Source organism: Neodiprion virginianus, chromosome 2, assembly GCF_021901495.1.
Source record: "Neodiprion virginianus isolate iyNeoVirg1 chromosome 2, iyNeoVirg1.1, whole genome shotgun sequence".
Classification (NCBI taxonomy): domain Eukaryota; kingdom Metazoa; phylum Arthropoda; class Insecta; order Hymenoptera; family Diprionidae; genus Neodiprion; species Neodiprion virginianus.
Genome location: NC_060878.1, coordinates 24,885,238 through 24,903,667, shown reverse-complemented (window position 1 = coordinate 24,903,667; position 18,430 = coordinate 24,885,238). Strand labels below are relative to the sequence as shown.

General features: G+C 35.0%; 1 protein-coding gene and 1 long non-coding RNA gene across 2 annotated transcripts; both read left to right on the top strand.

Annotated features, from left to right (window-relative positions):
- The first annotated feature begins 1,685 nt into the window (after positions 1 to 1,685).
- Positions 1,686 to 17,416, top strand: LOC124298030 (zinc finger CCCH domain-containing protein 15 homolog). Its single transcript, XM_046749586.1, has 8 exons — positions 1,686 to 2,007; positions 5,243 to 5,450; positions 8,554 to 8,801; positions 8,993 to 9,196; positions 10,115 to 10,289; positions 15,857 to 16,054; positions 16,254 to 16,948; positions 17,368 to 17,416. Exons 1-7 carry the CDS (start codon positions 1,939 to 1,941, stop codon positions 16,367 to 16,369), a joined length of 1,218 nt encoding a protein of 405 aa, XP_046605542.1. The 5' UTR covers positions 1,686 to 1,938; the 3' UTR covers positions 16,370 to 16,948; positions 17,368 to 17,416.
- LOC124298046 (uncharacterized) lies at positions 10,313 to 13,383 on the top strand. Its single transcript, XR_006906714.1, has 3 exons — positions 10,313 to 11,969; positions 12,147 to 12,381; positions 12,496 to 13,383. It is a non-coding gene; the product is annotated as an uncharacterized LOC124298046 (long non-coding RNA).
- Positions 17,417 to 18,430: the final 1,014 nt, after the last annotated feature.

Here is an 18,430-nt window from a genome sequence, read left to right as displayed (position 1 = left end):
TTTCCGGTGTTTAGTCTACTCGATTATCTTAACTATTGCAGGTGTTTGTTACTTTGGGTTATTGCGGTTGAGATTGTAAATCAAAGATTTTACGTGAAAGCTAATGTTGAAAGGTATAACGGTTAAATGGGAAATAATATATATACCATATATGTTATGAATTTGACTGATGAAATAACGTTTAATCTAGCGTATGAGAACTATCGATATAAGAATTTGGACGTTACGATGGTAACTATGTGTGTTGGTATTGATCTACGACTATTGGTAGGAGCACGTAAGGCTCTCTTATGGTAACTTCACGCTGATAAGGTAGGGCACAGAAAGGGTGCCGCCGTAGATACCGGCTGGCACGTAACAATATCATAGGTGTATGGTAATGAAGGTATATTAATATATATATAATATATATGATAGATCTCCGTGATGTTAGGATCTTGCGAATTTTGATATTGAGTTCTTAGTTAATGTATTTTAATGTCATCGCATCTAGGGATATTTAACTAGCTAGACGATTTTGTCTCGATACTAGTCGGAGGATTCTTACATTCAAGTTGTGGGGGTCAGTATAATTATATAGGATAATGATAATCGTAATCATATGAGCGTTCTGGCAGGATATTACACTGCTGCTTAGAGCATATACTACTAGAGGTAGTTACTCTCAGCCAATCAAATCCAAAGTGAGAGAGACGAAAAATCCAGGTTAACCTGGGGATATTTCAGTGGGGATCTATATCTCGCTCTCATCACTACGGCCACAGTTTCCTCATGGTTGACGGCGTGGGTAACTACCTCCCGTAATATAGAGACCGTGCGCAAAATTCATTGCTGCACCAAATCGATTCTATTTGTCCCAACCGACGGGCATTTTTCCCTGTCTACGCCAATGGCTCCAGTGTTGCCAGTCTTGTACAATTGTACAAGATCTAGTAGGATTCAGGGGAATCTAGTACGCTGATACGACTTTCTCCTATCTAGTACGTTTTCGTAATTGCGTTAAAAATTTGTTTTTTTAACTAGACTAGCCCACTAGCCATTTAAATGCGTCCTTTCCAACTTGAGTATAGTGTGACACAGTCATGGACGTTGTCCGTTCATGGTTGTACTCCATATGGGTTAACCTGTAGACTTATAATAGGTGGCACGTACCTCTGTATCATGTATTTAATTGATTTATGTTTTAGAGAACATAAAGGATATTATTGACAAGTATGGGTATCAATATGGTCGATAATTATAGTATTCCATTGTCATAATTATAATTACATTTCTTGTACGAAATTTTCCATTCTGGTACGTTTTGTGGCGCCATCTAATACGGCGAAGAATTTCAATCTGGCAACACTGAATGACTCATTCAATCATAAACTTCCGTGGTTATGCCATGGCACAAAATTAACCAATCGTTTTGAACCGTCCAGTCGCATAGGGATAGCTAATAACAGTTTACTCGGTACAACCGATAGTGCAACAGCTAACCTTCACTTTTCTTATACCGGGAGGAGGCATTTTTTCGGTAAAAATATTTGTTTTTTCGGAAAAATGATGACAAACAACCGCCGGACCATTTGTCAAAGTTAACGCAAGTCCCGTCGATAAGGACAATTTTGGCCACTCGCGGCGCTAAACATATTCACGCTCGGTCCCTATATGCTCTACGCACTTCTGCTACTTTTTGCTGTTCATAAAATCTCAGCTTTAGAGTGGATCAGTTGGCAGAAATGACATTTAATGATAATAATCAATAAAACATACGGTCTTTCCGGTTGGATATTACAGTAAGATGGCACATGTATGTCAGCTGTTTAATACGTGAGCGTGTCATCGCAGCGGTAACGATAGCTATTAATGAAAAGAAGAAGTACGAAAAGTCCTAAGTGCAGACGGTGGATTTCATACTTTCATTAACCCGGAAATTTTGCGTAGGAGTGAAACATGCCACCCAAAAAAGTTCCAGCCCCGAACAAAAAAACGGAGATGAAAAAGAAGGAGAAAGTGATAGAGGTGAGCTGCTCGGGCAGAGGCATGCCAGTAATGAATTAAAAAAGACTAGACAAATTTGCCCCACAATTTTCGCTGTTTGAAATCTTTAGTTATTCTGAATCCCAATTCTTCCTAAGAGCACAATCACATTATCATGGTTACTTGTATAACGATATCTTGAAATAGTAATGCATATCCATTAAATTTTCAAACATATATCTATGTATGCACACATATTTGTAAGTCTACATGAATATCGTTTTACGTAGGCTGTCGTTGGACTTACACCATGTGACTACTTGATCTGATGCTGCTATGTGCGTTCATATGAACTGTCCGAATTCTGTAAGATCGAGCGAACACCCGATAACGTGGGGTTGACCTCTTGAAGCTATATCCACTGAAGTGAAGTACATTTTAACATTGTTACTTCTCAGCAATCTTCGTTTTCTCAATTTTTTTAACTTTCTATTCTCGTATGGTGAATAAGTCTGCCGACAGTGAACTATGTCCGCTCACGTCATCAACCGGCGTTGAATTCACGGACTCAATACTCTTATCTCGCAACATGAAAAGTAAGCTAAATTACAGACCTTTTCTCTGTTATATTATATCAATCACTACAAAACACAAATTGAATGGGCTTTTCCATTGTGTTCATCCCTTGACATGTTATGTTAAGCAATACAAGTTTTACAAAATTCTATCCCTTGATAAATAACGACTTGGCTAAGTAAGTAGTTGAGAAATGGGAACTTCTTGAGATTCTTATGTCTCGACACTAAATGTACGATTAACAAACTCTTATTTCTTTTCGTAACCTTAAATTGACACAGAAATACTAAAGATGGTTAGCCATAAAAAGACTGCCTAATTTGACCAGTTTTCCAATTTCAGACCTACTTGGGTAATACTTTGTGTGAATTGAGTTAGTATTTTGATTTCAACAAGAAACTTCAATGTTCATCACCACTCGTATTTAAATCACCGATCACAATAAGCTGAGTAAGGTTGGCTAACTGTACTAGTCTTCAGTTAATAGATTTCGGATATTAAGGGAAATGTGTGGTTTTTTCTTTTTCTCAGGCTTTTTAATGTGGTTTAATAATAGAGAAAGGTAGAGATAATGTTCATTAAAAAAAAAATTTGAGGTCAAATAGTCACCAAAATGTGATTACTTCCAGTTGTTAGGAATAGATTTTCGGTATTCTTCACATGTAGGTTATGTAAAATTTATGAGGTATAACCTCCAGATTCTATTGACAAATATTTTAGAAAACCCAGTTCCATTACAGCAAATTACTTATGCTTTTAATTGTAGTTTATCAAACCTTTTGATCAATAAGACGTGTATTCTATCATACTTGTACTCGTACTGATGGTAGTCACTTCAGAAAATACATTCCACCTAAACTTCTTCGTTCCCTAAAAATCTTTGACATTTTTTAAAAATATGCCAATATAATATGTCATAGTCACTCTGTGAGAGTTGTATAATTTTAATTTTGATCTTTCAATAAATAAAGATGCTTGTATAATGTCAGGTGAAATATTAGTTGTATGCTTTGTAAACGAAAAATTAAGTCTTCTACTTGTGAATTACTCCATTTGAAATTATATTATTATACCATATTCTTACCCAATTTTACAATCTTCATATGATTGATTTGGTTTTAAACTTTTGAAATCGTTAGCTATTGTGAGAGATGTCTCGTGAGTCATGGCAAGGACTAATGCGACCTGGCGCAATCACACAGAAAAGCGACTGTTTTACCTAGTGTTAGGTAGACTATTTTGCCATCAAGCATAACAGAAATTTTGAGCTGAAGCTGAAGTTATGTAAGAGGCTGCAGTTAGTAGCAATATGCATTAAATTTATTTCTAATTGAATACTGCAGGACAATTCGATTCTCGTGATTGTATGGAGATGTTAAATTTGTATAAGATTCAACAAAATTATCAATTTTTAGGATTCGTTACTCTTTTCCAAGCAACAATAATGCTTATAGCTACTAACTTCCGAGTCATAACTGAAGTTTGATCGCATGTCACTTCTTTCCATAAGAAAAAGACTAAAGAATACATATATAGTTATTGCATAGAAAATGAACCCTATACTGCGTCGATTCTACAGTAATTAGGCATTCTAAACCATTTTATATACGTTCATCTCGTAGTCTAAACATGTTTCATGTATCGCAAGCATGTCCTACGTGTTTTCTCGTGCCTGCGTTTCATACTCAAAATAACAGTTTCTGCAACAGTAGAAAAAAAAAATGTCCTAGTACTAGAAAATGCTTAAGTTTGTAGTCTGCGTGTGCACATTTGCCATTAAATGAGAATCTTTAAAAAAAGTGTGCGAACCATACTTGAGTTACACGAAATATCATGTGCACCATAGAAGCACAGATTTGTACCCCTTAACGTCTTTGCAATATTCATTTTTGGCTTCATCGTCAAGGGCAGTCATCAGTAAAACTGATTTGATCGAAAAATTATAAAGTTTCACGTATGTGTCCTCTTGATGCACAATTGACTAAAAATTGACAACCAGCACAGAGTGGGTTTATCCTTATTTTCATTCGAGATTACAATATGTAAGATAGCACTGTGCGATGTTCATGTAGCAAATAAAATTCAAAAGAGCGGATACTTTATAAAGATTTCTTTCCAAATATTTATGGCTTTCAGGTGCCCCTTGGTTGAAGGCGTCCCGATGCGAACCATCTGACTATACCTAGCCACGGCAATGGATGTCTCTCAAATCATGCCAATTTTGAAATAATTATATTGTAAAACTTGAGAAAATTATTTTAGAAAAGTTGAATAGCAAAAATTTTAATTGTTTTGTAATCATGTACGACCCCTTAGATTGATTCTAACACATTCAAGGCCATGGGTGGCATCTGTTTCATATGTTAAACATGTGGCAGCAGACTACATCGGTGGCTTTGAATGAGCCAGAATCAGTCTAATGTTCCATAAATACAAGTTCATTCTGATACAGTAAGAGTAAAAATTGAACCATTCCGTCAGGAACCTGGGATACTCTTGTATGTTTCAAATCTCACAATCAGTTATCATGCCTACTCCTATTCAATTGGTCTGTGAAGGCACTTTGAACCCTGTAATAAATTAATTGGTCAGTTTTGTTGCCTAAAAATTTATAGGGCTCTAATTATGGGTATATGTTTGTTTGCATTAGTTTCTTAATGGAATTCAAGTTTAACGTATTTCACTGTTTGCAATGTTGCAGGACAAAACTTTTGGTATAAAAAATAAAAAAGGAGCCAAACAGCAAAAGTTTATTCAGCAAGTAGAGAAGCAGGTTAAAACTGGAGGTCTCAACCCGAGAAAGATCGAAGATCCGGCTGCCAAGAAACTCGAGAAAGAAAAGAAGCTCAAAGAACAGAAGGAACTTGCCCTGATATTCAAACCTGTTCAAGTACAGAAGGTAGACAAAGGTAATTTTCAACGAATACGAATTTAAACATCCTTAAAGATATTCGACATGAATAGATTGCCAAGTGCCTTCCGTCCCCAGCCAATTAAGGTCCAAAAGGCTACTAAAACATAACTGTGCTTGTTAGTCGTAACTGTTTTAATTAATCAACTCCTGGTTCGACGAAACAACTGAATGATTGTACTAAACTAAAAGAAAACTTTAAATCGACACTGTAACTCACATTTTAGAACCTTCCGAATAATTTCTGAATATGTTTGAATGAATGTCTGTTAGCGTGTTTCGATTTATTTGTTCTTTCTGTCCAACGTCCTTCATAAAAAACTAAGTTTCAATCTCCCGGAATGATCATGAAAAATAACAGTTCTGCAAACTGTGACGATCTTAGATTTGTTAATTTGTTTCTACATTAGGGGAATAACCTGGATGTTGAGAAATAGGGTTGAATAAATATGGGTATGATTAGGATATCAGTTTAATATTTAGTATGAGGCGATTTGTTTGAAATGTGGAGACCAAGTGTACAGTTCAGAAGGTAGATTAGAAATGACTCGGTACCCGCTTAATAAAGTGAAAGTGACGGCAAATAACAGACTGCAAAATCAGGTCTCTGGGAATGAGAAGAGATAGGTGGAGAGAATAAATTTTAAAATGGCGTGCAGTACGATTTCATTTCCATTTAATTATTTTATCAGTAAGTAACTAAAGTTCCGTCATAATTATAATATTTTTAGTAAATAGTTAACTTTATAAAACGTATCATGTATTGGATTCCACAATTAACCTAACGTTATCATACATACAGCTAGAAGCTTCGCACTCTTTGCGCTCTATCTCACGAACATTTAATTGTATAAAATATTGCTTCGGACCAAATTTGTAGAGAATTTTGTGCTCTACAACTTTCCTAATAACACCAAATGTCATTTAGAGCAAAAGAAACAAGATATTTACAAAAAAAAAAACAAAAAACAGTTTTTGCAATCTTTGATCTTAAATATCTAGACTCGCGTACAGGAGATTCTATGACTTTTGAGCTAACTTATAAAATGTCAAAAGAAAGATTCATACGAGTTTATAGCTTGTTATCTTTTTTTCTGAGGTTCAGCCCTTTGTTTATCTCATATGACTGTACTAAGGGTACTTTTAGGGTAATAGGGGACCCACTGTGTAGCCCGAGAGTTTCATACAGATAGATCATATCCGAGTACGCTCTAACAATAAGCAAGCATAGGCCTATAGCGGCACCGACCTGAGAATAATTATGACCAATAACAAATAATGGTCTCCCCATCTTGAAGGGAGCTTACCTAAGAAATTTACGTTGTATTCATTCCAGAATGACAGCATGCAATTCAAAGTAGAAATACCAAATTACACTGGCGTACATCATTAGTTGATGGACTAAAGTAAGATATGGAGTCCCAAGTGTATCCACAGATTTAAAGGATTTAGAGCAAGTCGATACAAATCACAGTTTCTTAAGAGTAGAATTCTTGATGGAATGAATGTGTGAATACAGAGTAAACCGAGAGTCGAGTATCACTCCCACATCCCTGATATTATTGATAGACTCCAGATGCAAGGAGTCATGAATGTAAGCCGAGTCAGACCTAACAGGGCTAGAGAAAGATATCCCTTCAAATTTTTTAGCATTAAATTTGAGACCATTCTTGATGCACCACTGAAAAACATTAATGTTTGCTTATTTTAAAAATTAATATCTATTATTTCCAAAAGGTTTGAAAATTAATTAATTTTCAGCTATATAATCTTTTCTTCCCCATGTCCATAAAGTTGGTGTTTCTGAGTATAAAGTGTAAAATCGTCACTTTACAAAAATGCGTGCAACAGCTCATTTTCACTCAGAAATCGGCACTATAGATACAAACTTTATTCACAGGGGTCGAAAAATATTATATGACACTCATGTGTGAACCATTCAGGCGAACTCCGTCGCTCTTGCGAAAAACCTTGCGTCACGCTGTTGTTGCGATAACCACCATTGTAAAACAGAACTCTGATTATAGAGTAATGATAATTGAATTGTTCAAGAGCAAATCAAAGAGAAGATTGCAAGTATAACAAAGTTGGTCTAGATTTATTATGGCAGTTTGAAATTTTCTTCAGAAAAGCTTACAACTTGTTTTATAAAACTTCCATGCCATTTTTGAAACGATCACAATATCATTAAAGTACAATATAGTTTTCTGAATTTATTGAAAGTGAGTTGATCGAGTTAATATTACACATTAAAAACAAGTTTGCGAAGCTGCGCTCTCTCTGAACAAAAGGTGTTCATTCCTACTTTCGCTGCCAAATGAGCTGTGGAAGAATGGGAGTATCATCATACAACAAACTCACCAGACACTTGCCTTCTAACGCATATTCACTGTACCTACCTTTATTCTAAATCAAGGGTGAGGCAAGACAAACTGTTGAGTCTTATTGAAATGAAAGAAGTTTACACGTAATCCAATGCACACATGTGGACATTAATTCAGAGATGGCTAGTTTTTGGTAACACATATTCACATGTGTATATACATCGTTCTATATTCCATCGAAAAAACGGCAGAAATGACTGAGAATTTTCATCACCAGTGCTAATCTCTACTCTATGGCATCAGTTTGGTTTCCTTCAATTTAGAAATAATAAGATTTTGAAGAAAATCGACTTAGCTTTCCCCAAGTTATTCATATATGTCAAAGAATAGAAATAGTTGCAAGTTTTAAATCTGGTCCGTTCTGGCTGATCAATTCCTCCTGCTTTTTTTTTAATGCACTCAACCACCGATGCACCTGTTAGGGAATGCATCATTTCGGCAGTTAAAGTAAACCCAATCTACTATTCATTTCTTGTGAACCAATGGCCAGTTGTTTCCCATTCTGGAGTTGCGTCCTTGTGTGAACACAGATCAATCCCCTATACATGTTAATCTCAATCAGTACGTACAGCTCGACACTCTTTCTTTGTAGAGAAGAGGTATATAAAAACCAGTTAAGGACTAAATAACAAAAAAAATTACTAATAAAAATAAGTTGAATCAAAACAGCGGTGATATTCTATTTTTCATTCGATTCAATCTATCATATTTTTTCAGGAACCGATCCCAAGTCTGTGATCTGCGCATTCTTTAAGCAAGGTCAGTGCACCAAAGGGGATAAATGCAAGTTTTCCCATGACTTGACAATCGAAAGGAAGGCAGAAAAACGATCTCTTTACTGTGATATGCGTGACGATGGCGACGATAAGGAAGGTGATACCATGGACAACTGGGATGAAGATAAGCTCAAAGAAGTTGTAGAAAAAAAGCATGCAGCTGGAGCTAACAAGCCTACAACTGACATTGTAATATTACTTTTACGCTATACCAGAAAAATAATTTTTTTATTGATTGACGAAATTTGACATGATCAGTGTAGCTGTATGAGCTTACTTGTTTTTAATATCCAACTAATAGAATGTGAAAATAGTTCACACTTTTATTTATAATTTTGGTCCCTGTAGACAGTTTGATACGTCTATTTAATTGTATTTAGATTTGCAAACATTTCTTGGAAGCTGTGGAGAAGTCCAAGTATGGTTGGTTCTGGGAATGTCCTTCTGGCCTAAAATGCATATATAGGCATGCTCTGCCCCCAGGATTTGTACTGAAAAAAGACAAAAAGAAGGAAGAAAAAAAAGACGAAATCTCCCTTGAAGATCTTATCGAAAGAGAAAGGGCTAACTTGGGTCCAAATCAGGTAAGATATTGCATAGAAATGTTTTAAAAAGGCTCTCTCCCTCTCTCTCTCTTGCAATTCTGAAATCGCTTATCGTTAATTTAGGATTGAGTTTCGTAGAGTCTGGCATGAACGTTTTAAGATAACTATGTATTAGTATTTCTGTTATGACCTTGTTATCAGCACTGTCACTGTCTTCATCATCCTGGGATCCCCACATTCCGTGCGTGGATCTGCGACCGTTTATCGAGATATATTAGCAGTTACCGCTATGTATATACAAATACCCTGTACCATACTAAAGCCGGCAAAGCTGTATGCCATGTGCGCAGTAGATGACGGTATGAGAATCATCAAATAAGTCAGAAATGAACGCAGTCCCCAGTTCACTGACATATAGTATCGTGGTTATCTCAAAAAAAAAAAAAAAAAATTTGACCAATATCCATACAAATCTATACAATACATTTTTTTTTTTTTTCTATTCACAAAATTACGGCGGATTCCAAAAATTGTTTATTTCCAAGGCCCATTTTTTTATTCAGCCGTCGTCATTTTGTAAATAATAATATTAAAAAAAACTGTCACCGATATTTGACATACCCCCTTACCTTATACTATAGATAACCCTTCACCGAGATATCAATTCCAGGATAGAGGGGAAATTTTTTTATTAGTCGTTGAGTCAAGGCCCATATCTTTGTTGACTTAAAATATTTTTTAATAAAAATTTATATAAAATAAGTTTAATATACACTTAATAAGATATTAACAATTCGTTCTCTTTATCAATTAGTTATTCCTGTGGAAAAAATTCTTAAAAATCTTAATTTTTCGGCCGTCACAGTGGCCTCCCCCTTAATGTGACCCAATGAATAAAAAGTACTAGATCCAGCATTCGCGGAATAATAATTTCTTTAATATTTATTTTCCAACTAGACGAAAATTACTCTAAACAGTTTCTTGGCCTGGAAAAAGAGGAAGTTGAAGCAAAAGGCAGATCAGGCTGTCAAAGACGAGGAAAAACGTCGCAATGACTACAAAGCTGGTCATCAAGTAGGCATTTCTGGTAGAGAAATGTTCAGCTTCGATCCTACGTTGGCAGCTGGTGACGGTGAGCATGATATTCAGTCATTCTATGTTGAACCTAACATTTTACAGTTGAAATATCGATCAGCAAGTTTAATAAGCTTGAATTTTTTTTATGTATATAATAACAAAAAAAAAAAAGTAATAAGTGGTTGACGAAAAAAACGTAGTTTGTGTCAGAATATAATAATTATTCTGTGCTCCTCTATCAACAACTCGACTAATTTGTACACAATATTTTTGTGTTTGACAGGAGGTAGCGCAGAAAATAAGATTTACGGTATGTGCGCATACAGGGACTTCTTGACTCGTGTGAGTTTTCCATTAGCCTTCAGCTCGTGCACCACTGAATGCTTGTCAAGGAATCCCCATTTTATGTGCACTTGCCACTAAAATAACTATTGTATAACAGCGTGCGAGTATCGATACGACTCCACTTTATGCACGGTATGCCAAAAAGTAGCACTATACGCTCACTGTTATAAAAAATACGTGAGATATGCGTGCGTAAGTTTTTACGACCACGTACAAATGTGGCACCTGAGTGTCCAGCTGCGTCAGAAGGTAATTCCAGGGCTAGCAGCAAGTCACTTTTTCCACTTTCTTTATCTATTGGTCATTTTCTTGTTCTTGAAATTCGAATCCTAAATCAAGTACACCTTCTTCTTGGGATTTGATTGCTTTGTAGAGATATTGATAGCTTTAAATTTCGCGCCATAGTGCCTGGCTAGTGTGGCATAGCTTTACTAGACACGCGCAACTCGCACGCATACCCTGCCACCAAAATGTCAGTTATACACATATATATTCATACATAAACATTACGTCATGTGGTTTTTCAATTGTGCTATTGTCGTGTCAACAATTGTCAGATTGCGAAAGGTACGTATACAGGTTAAAGTATATCTTAAAATCCTAAATTATTCATGTATTTTATGTGCACATGGTATGTCCTGGTTTTTTTTTTCACAAACTAACCACATTACAATTTTTGTCAAGTCAACATTAGGTTAAACCAACTGCCGCCGCTTACCCAATTTTTTACTTATATTTTAGTAAAAACTTGCATTGGGTAAATTATTGATTATGAATATCGATATTTTTGAACTAGGCTAATGAAAGTAAAATGAGGAAATGTTATGTGAACAATGACTAGTTCAGAATAACTGACCCAAATGATAGAAAAGTTAGCGAGCATACTGCTATAGAAAACAAACATGCTGTTTTCTGCAAAGTCTGTGAAACGTCTCTAACTTGCAACGAGGGATTCCAAGCTATTACACAGTGTACCCAAAAGCGAAAGGACAACAAAAATGTAAAAATAAAGTTGAACCCGACTCAGTTTCATCTTGCAGCAAGAAATGCAGCTACAGTTGAACAAAAACAGTAACATGCAGGCCCAAGGCTTTTAGATATCTACTCTGGAAAAGATGAAGCTATTAAGACTGAACTAATATGGACCATGAATGGAGTTGGCCATAATAATTCAAGTTCAGCATACAATAACATAACCAATGTCCTGAGAGCCATGTTCAAAAATACTACAAATTTCAACTTGTGTTGGACAAAAGTTACCAACTATATGACCGATGCTATAGAACTGTTTTTCGGACAGTGACTACTGAACGATATTCGTCTTTTACTCAATAGCGTTTGATTAGTGTATGTCTGAAGAAGAAATGGAAGAATATCAGGTCTCCATAAGGTGTGATATGATAACAGTTCACAGTACATTTTTTGTTTCCTGTACGTTGTCATGACCATTAAATTTTCAATATTCACTTTTGTAGTTAAACTATTTTTTAATTGAGTTACCTCAATCATCCATTATGACCCAGATAAAAGTAAAAAATAAATATCGAAATTGTATTTTATATTTTAGATATTGGTCTTGTAGAGAATGCTACTGCGTTAAACTTTCTTCAAACTTTGTTCATCGAATATGCCGCAGGAAAAGTGCTCCATGAACTTATATTGGAGGCTATCACAAATGTGAACTTACCATCGGCCCGCATGTTGATGCTGGGATCCGATGGACCTACTATCAACCTAAAAGTGTTCCAAATTGTCAATGTTATCTTGCTCGAAGTCGAAATGATAAAAAAAAAGTCTGCTAAGTATTGGAACCTGCAATCTTCATATCATACATAAGGCATTCAAGAAGAGCCTCAATAAATGTGGCAAAAAAGGCGAAGACTTATACATCAATTGGTTCTACTATTCTATTCTAGGAAGAACGAAAATTATCGAAAGAGTGAAGCAGTGATGAGAGTACCGATGCATGCATTGATGAAGCATGTCGCTGGTTTTCATTAGGGCCAGTGTCAAAATAAAAAATCGAGCAATATCCAGCTGCGAAGCATTTCTGTTTTGAAACAGTGGCCAAAAAGGCTTCAGTAAAGCAACTGGAAGAAGACAATAGGTTAGCCAAGATTTTCGCTGACCTAAAAAATCCTTCCACTATAGCAGAAATATTGTTGGTCATTAAAAGCACCCAGCTGTTTAAGCGCACCTGCAAAATTTTTCGAAAACAAGAACTACTTATTTATATTCTTTGCGAAGAAGATAAAAATTTGTTTATCATCATTGTAAATGAAATATGTAAACCAGAGCCAGTAAAGAACTTTTGGCAATTCAACAATCTGTTTGCTGTAGAACATGCGATAAGTGAAAAATGTTTTATGTGTTGAAAAGATTGAGACTGCTCTCCAGAAATTGAGTGAAAGAGAAATTCAGTAATTTTGATATAGTGCTCAGCTGCACTGCAAGGCGGCAGCAACTGAACACATTTCAGTCAAATCTATTTTAAGATCTGTTACAGCTGAACATTTCGGATTTGTTCAACCTCAACTGTTAACATATTCGATAAGCACTGTCAATATCGCAGCAATTAATAGAGTGTACACTCTTGGCATTTCCATGGCACAGCTCTTGGATAAGAGGCTTATTCAGCTAGAAAAAATTCCTCCTGCTTGTGAGTGAGAACATATAGATCACTACTGGAGGAAGATATTCGATGTAAAAAATGATATGGATGAAACAAAGTGTCCATTGATCACAAAAGTTGTCAAGGCGAGTTTGTGCCTTGTACATGGCAGTGCCAATGTAGAGAGACGTTTCAGTGACTCTGGCAATCAACTAACAGAAGATAGAGCTTCCATGTCAATAAAAACACTAACTGCTAGAATGGTCATCAAAGATGGTCTAAAGACATATGACGGTAAGCCATATTTTTTTTTACCAAAGAGGTTATCGCCATTTGACGTTCAGCCCGCTGTAATTACAAGGTGTACTTAGAGAAAGAAGGACAAAAAAAGCTGATTGAAACACCAGAGGCAGACCAAAAAGAAGACGACGAAAAAATTAAGCAGCAGCTACTGAAAGACCGGGAAAAACAGAAAAGATATCACTAAAGTTGAAGATAAATTGATGAAAGCTAAACAGGCAATACAATGATAGCAGCAGAGAGGCCAGAGAAAAACTATTGGAAGAAGCAGTCGATCGATTTCAAACTGCTCTGAAACGAAATAACAATCAATGAGTCAAAGTCGCTCATGGATTGTTTAAAGGAGTTCAAGCTATGAAGTCGGCCTTGACACTTCTGAAATTAAGTCACTACATAGTATTATTGAAGAAGGTAAGTCAAGCCTTATCACTAGCTTCTTTAAAAAGGCCCGATTAGAACTGGAACAAAGTGGTAATAAGGAAGATATATATGGGTTGAATGCTGAATAAGGCCCTCTAATCTTAATGATTTTTATTTATGTTCTGTTATAACATTATTCGTGTTATAAGAGAAAAAAATATTTCTACGTTTTACTCTGAAATTGAAATTGATACAGTTGCGTTACATTAGAAGTATGAAAACAAAGTTTCTATAACATTGCAGTCTGAAATATTTCCAAGTGTAGTATCAGTGAGTAGCAGAGTTGCAATAACAATGTGATATTTCTATCGTACTGAATAATTGCGACCAGAACAAACATATTATTTGAATTAAAAAAAATAATATTACTTGTTTTATATGTGTATGTTACGTGTATTGAATATAGATGTATGTATGTATGTATGTACCAATAAATTTATGTTGTGTCACGTACCATGCATTTTGATTATTATAAACCACTTTCCATACAATTATTTTAAAGTTATTGAGCTCATTCATGCTTTGTGAGTGCCAGAAAGCATAATTCTCTGGGGATTTTGGTCACTTTTTTTTTGTATGGTCATCTTTTCCACACCTTTTGATCCAGAGTATAGCTGGCATCAATGTAATTTGAGAAAGTGTGATAGCATTCGTTTTGGAAAATCTGATGTACAATTCGGATATTATAATTAATTATTTATTATTATTTATAATATTAGTCTATCGCATGTTAACCAAATCAAGGACTTATTCATCGTCTTTGATAAAAGGATATCTTTCAACACTTATATTGAGTGTGTTAGAACCGTGGTGCTGAGAATGCTTTTTTTGTTTAAATTCGCCCAATTTTTTCGAGATCGGGATGTCTTTATTAATGCACTACTATGATTACATTTACCTGAAACTGACATATAGCCCTGTCAAACAGAGACCCTATCTCCGCTACCAGATCGGTTCTGTGAAAAAGTTAAACTGTTTATTTTCAAGGTATGTTGGGTATAAGATTGGTAACCCATAAGCTACTTGCATTATAATTGTACATCAATTTCTAAATCCCTGGGGATCCCCAGTATTGATCGGCCTTGGTTAGAATTGATTTAATTTTAATTTTCCAAATTATTACCAATATCATCGACTGTGTGCATCTATTTTCTATATTTAATTTCAATATTTCTAACAGATTACTAAACAACAATAACCATTGCTTTCTGATTTCCTCTTTGAGGAATGATTTTTGTTCACATTCACCGGTAATTAGATTAAGTTTATTGTGCAATGCTCATTCTAACTGGTTGGATTTGTACAACTTCTGTTTATTTTCGTTAAGAAACTTATAGATACATCTATATTTAAATATTTATATTTTTTTGTATTATCAAAAGTGTTTTTTTAAACTCTGTTGCATTTGGGCTTGTCCCGTTGAAATATTAACTAAATATGTAAATAAATATTCTAAAGTCAATAATATCGATACTCAATTTTTTTTGTTAGCAGATAATATAACTAAATTGTGTTTACAACCCTTGTACACCCTGGCACAGCTGATACCATCACCGATCTGTGTCCCTTATCGGCTGTTCTATCATTTTTCTCTTCGTGTACTATTAGTCACAATCAGCCAAGCTATTATTGTAAAAAACAGTCAGTTTCGAGACTTGAACACAAGAACACTTACTTGACCTATATACCCATTATATCTGATATTTCTCTGCTGTGCACTTTTTTTAGTTTAACGTTTACTTGATAAGCACAGAGGACCCATTTATTTCATTATCAGTGCAATTCCTGATTGCCCTTTGTGACGATTATTTTTAGAAATTCAGGCAAATTAAACATGGTGATGTTTCAAGAATGTTCGGTTCGGCGCGAAATGACTCTATTATAAGGCCCAAGAAATCTCAAAAGGAACAAAATATTTTCATTGCTTCTCTTAAAATTTCTTACAGGTATTGAAGATGGAGACGAAGCATTTGCTTCATATGATTTGAGCGATGATGAAGATAGTAAAGGAATAGAATACAGAGAATTGAATATGGATGAACTAGTTTACGATGCTATAGAAGCCGATACAGAAGGTATCACAGTTGCTACTGACGATCGACTCAAAAGTAATGTGGCTGCGGAAACGAATGGAGAAACGACAGGTATGAAAACTGAAATCTTGGTAATCTAGTCGTGTTGAGAATGATTAGTTTCTGTCTAACTAAAAACTATTGTTAGATATTTTATCAATCATCAAAATTTTTCTTGACGTTCTTTCTTATGAATCAGAAAGATATTAAATATATAAATGTACCTATGTGATTATTTGATAATGATACAGTAATAATTTTTGTTGCATAGAAGTAACGATCCTTGGTGAAGGCGCAACGGCCCTGGCAATCAATGAAAATCTATTTACTGACGAAGATCTGGAAGGACTTGAAGAAGAATTAGGAGACCTGGATTTCGAGGAGTAATCCAGTTGTCTCAATTATATTCTCCTCACACAAAATTTTTTCTTCAACGGATTGGATGATTCATATCTTTTCTTGGTCTTTGAAAACTGCTTACGATGTTAACAGTCTGTAAAGATATTTTTTCGAGAAATATTTATTGAAACAATTTCCTGTATTTAATCAGCATAGACTCTCATGTGTTATTAACCGTCAAAATAATCAGATATTAAACAACAATTTAAGAAAGTCTACAATTACAGACGAATATATAGTTCTATGGGTAACAGTAACTCGCAAAATCGTTGATATGCTCAAATCAATTTTCGAATAAACAAATTATACCGATTAAAATAACCTGTGATACTATAGTCATGTATAAGTTTATTATGTTCATGGTGAGCTTTTTCCAGGCCTGAATGCAAGAGGGGCTCATCACCACGAATGACTCGCTCCCTTGCTGTATCATACTTTTTTCAAGTCCTACCACCAGGCTTAGTATCAACATTTTGATAAAATTTTCATTGAGAGAAGGGCGGGGTATCGATGATGATGAAGATAAGTCCCTCCCTCGTTCGGATCTGCCCAAACTCACCCTGTACGGTAGGTATTTTCTATGATTGGTGAATAATAATGATAACCACTGTGACTGATCAGTAATTGTCAGCTATTCGTGATACGACAAGATCAATATTTATGAGACACAGCCGAACAAGAATATTGAAAAAAGAGTACAGAAATCTCGCTGTACAGTTCTTATCTACTTTAACTTACGTAAAACAGTAGCCACAAAGAAGCGTAAAACACAATTGTATCGTCTAGTTTATGCGTGAGTTAATTATTTAATTTAAAAAATTTTGTTTTATATTTTCTTATTCGTTTATTGTAATTTCCATTTATGATTCATTTGTGACACCATAGAACTAAAAGCACAGAATGCAATTAGTTGATTAAAATTTATATTTAACCAAAGTTATTTTATCTGACAACGTCAACACGTTGCTTTTGTAAAACTCGAATAGGACCAGATAGTTACAGCACGGTGAGACAAATATATGTGTACAGAACTGAGTCATCTGTGTCTGACGGCAACTATTTGAGGACCCCAAGTCTCACGGACAGTCACAGCTTGTACCCTAGACAGTAGATAAAAGAGCTTCGATTATAAAAGATCAAGCACGACAGGTTCAATGATCAATTACCCAGCTCTGTGGGGGGATGCGGCAATTATACATTGTATATATTGTATAATTATGTTACCCTCAGATGAGGACTTGCCGTTTACACTTTGGCGCAATTCTCCAATTATTCTGAACTAACTAATTATAACAAAATGATAACGGTTGGGCACCAGACGCTTCAGCGTGGTTTTTTAATCAATAATACGATATGATAAATAACTAGAGAACCCATTGTATGGCTGGCTAGGCTCAGGTACTCACACGAACCCATAGAGTGGAGATATTCAAGGCAGCTAACGATAATTAAAGAAATAAAGAATAAAATCAAGTCAGGAAAAACTAACAAGTCAATTATTCGTATATTGTCGATTTGGTTTACACATTCGAGTCAGTCAAGTTAGATTACAAAAGATAGCAAGGATCAATAAGTCGGACATATCCGACAATCACCAGATTTTTGATGGAATAAAGTTAAAGTGGTAGCTTTGACCAAAAGTCGATAGGTATTAACAGAGAACTGAACGTAGATCAAGCGAAGCAATATAATGCAAAAATTTACTTACAACCACGCGTCACTAGGCAACATGATTTCACCCAATTTCCAAAGACGATGCTACGGTAATCAACAGTCTGTTACGTTTTAATAACGAGTGAGAACTTCATTAGTAATTGAGAGCAGAATTGACGATAACTCAGACGGTAGTAACAAAAGAGTAAGACAGACTTTATGATAGATTTTAACTAATTAGAAAGATTGATGTTAATTAACAATTTACAAAATTAGCTTAGATGAGAGAATATAAATTACTGTAAAGTATGAGAGACAATTTACAGTGTTATTAATAGATAATAGATTTAATAATTTACAAAGCTTAGAAACTGTGAGAATTCACAAACAAAATTC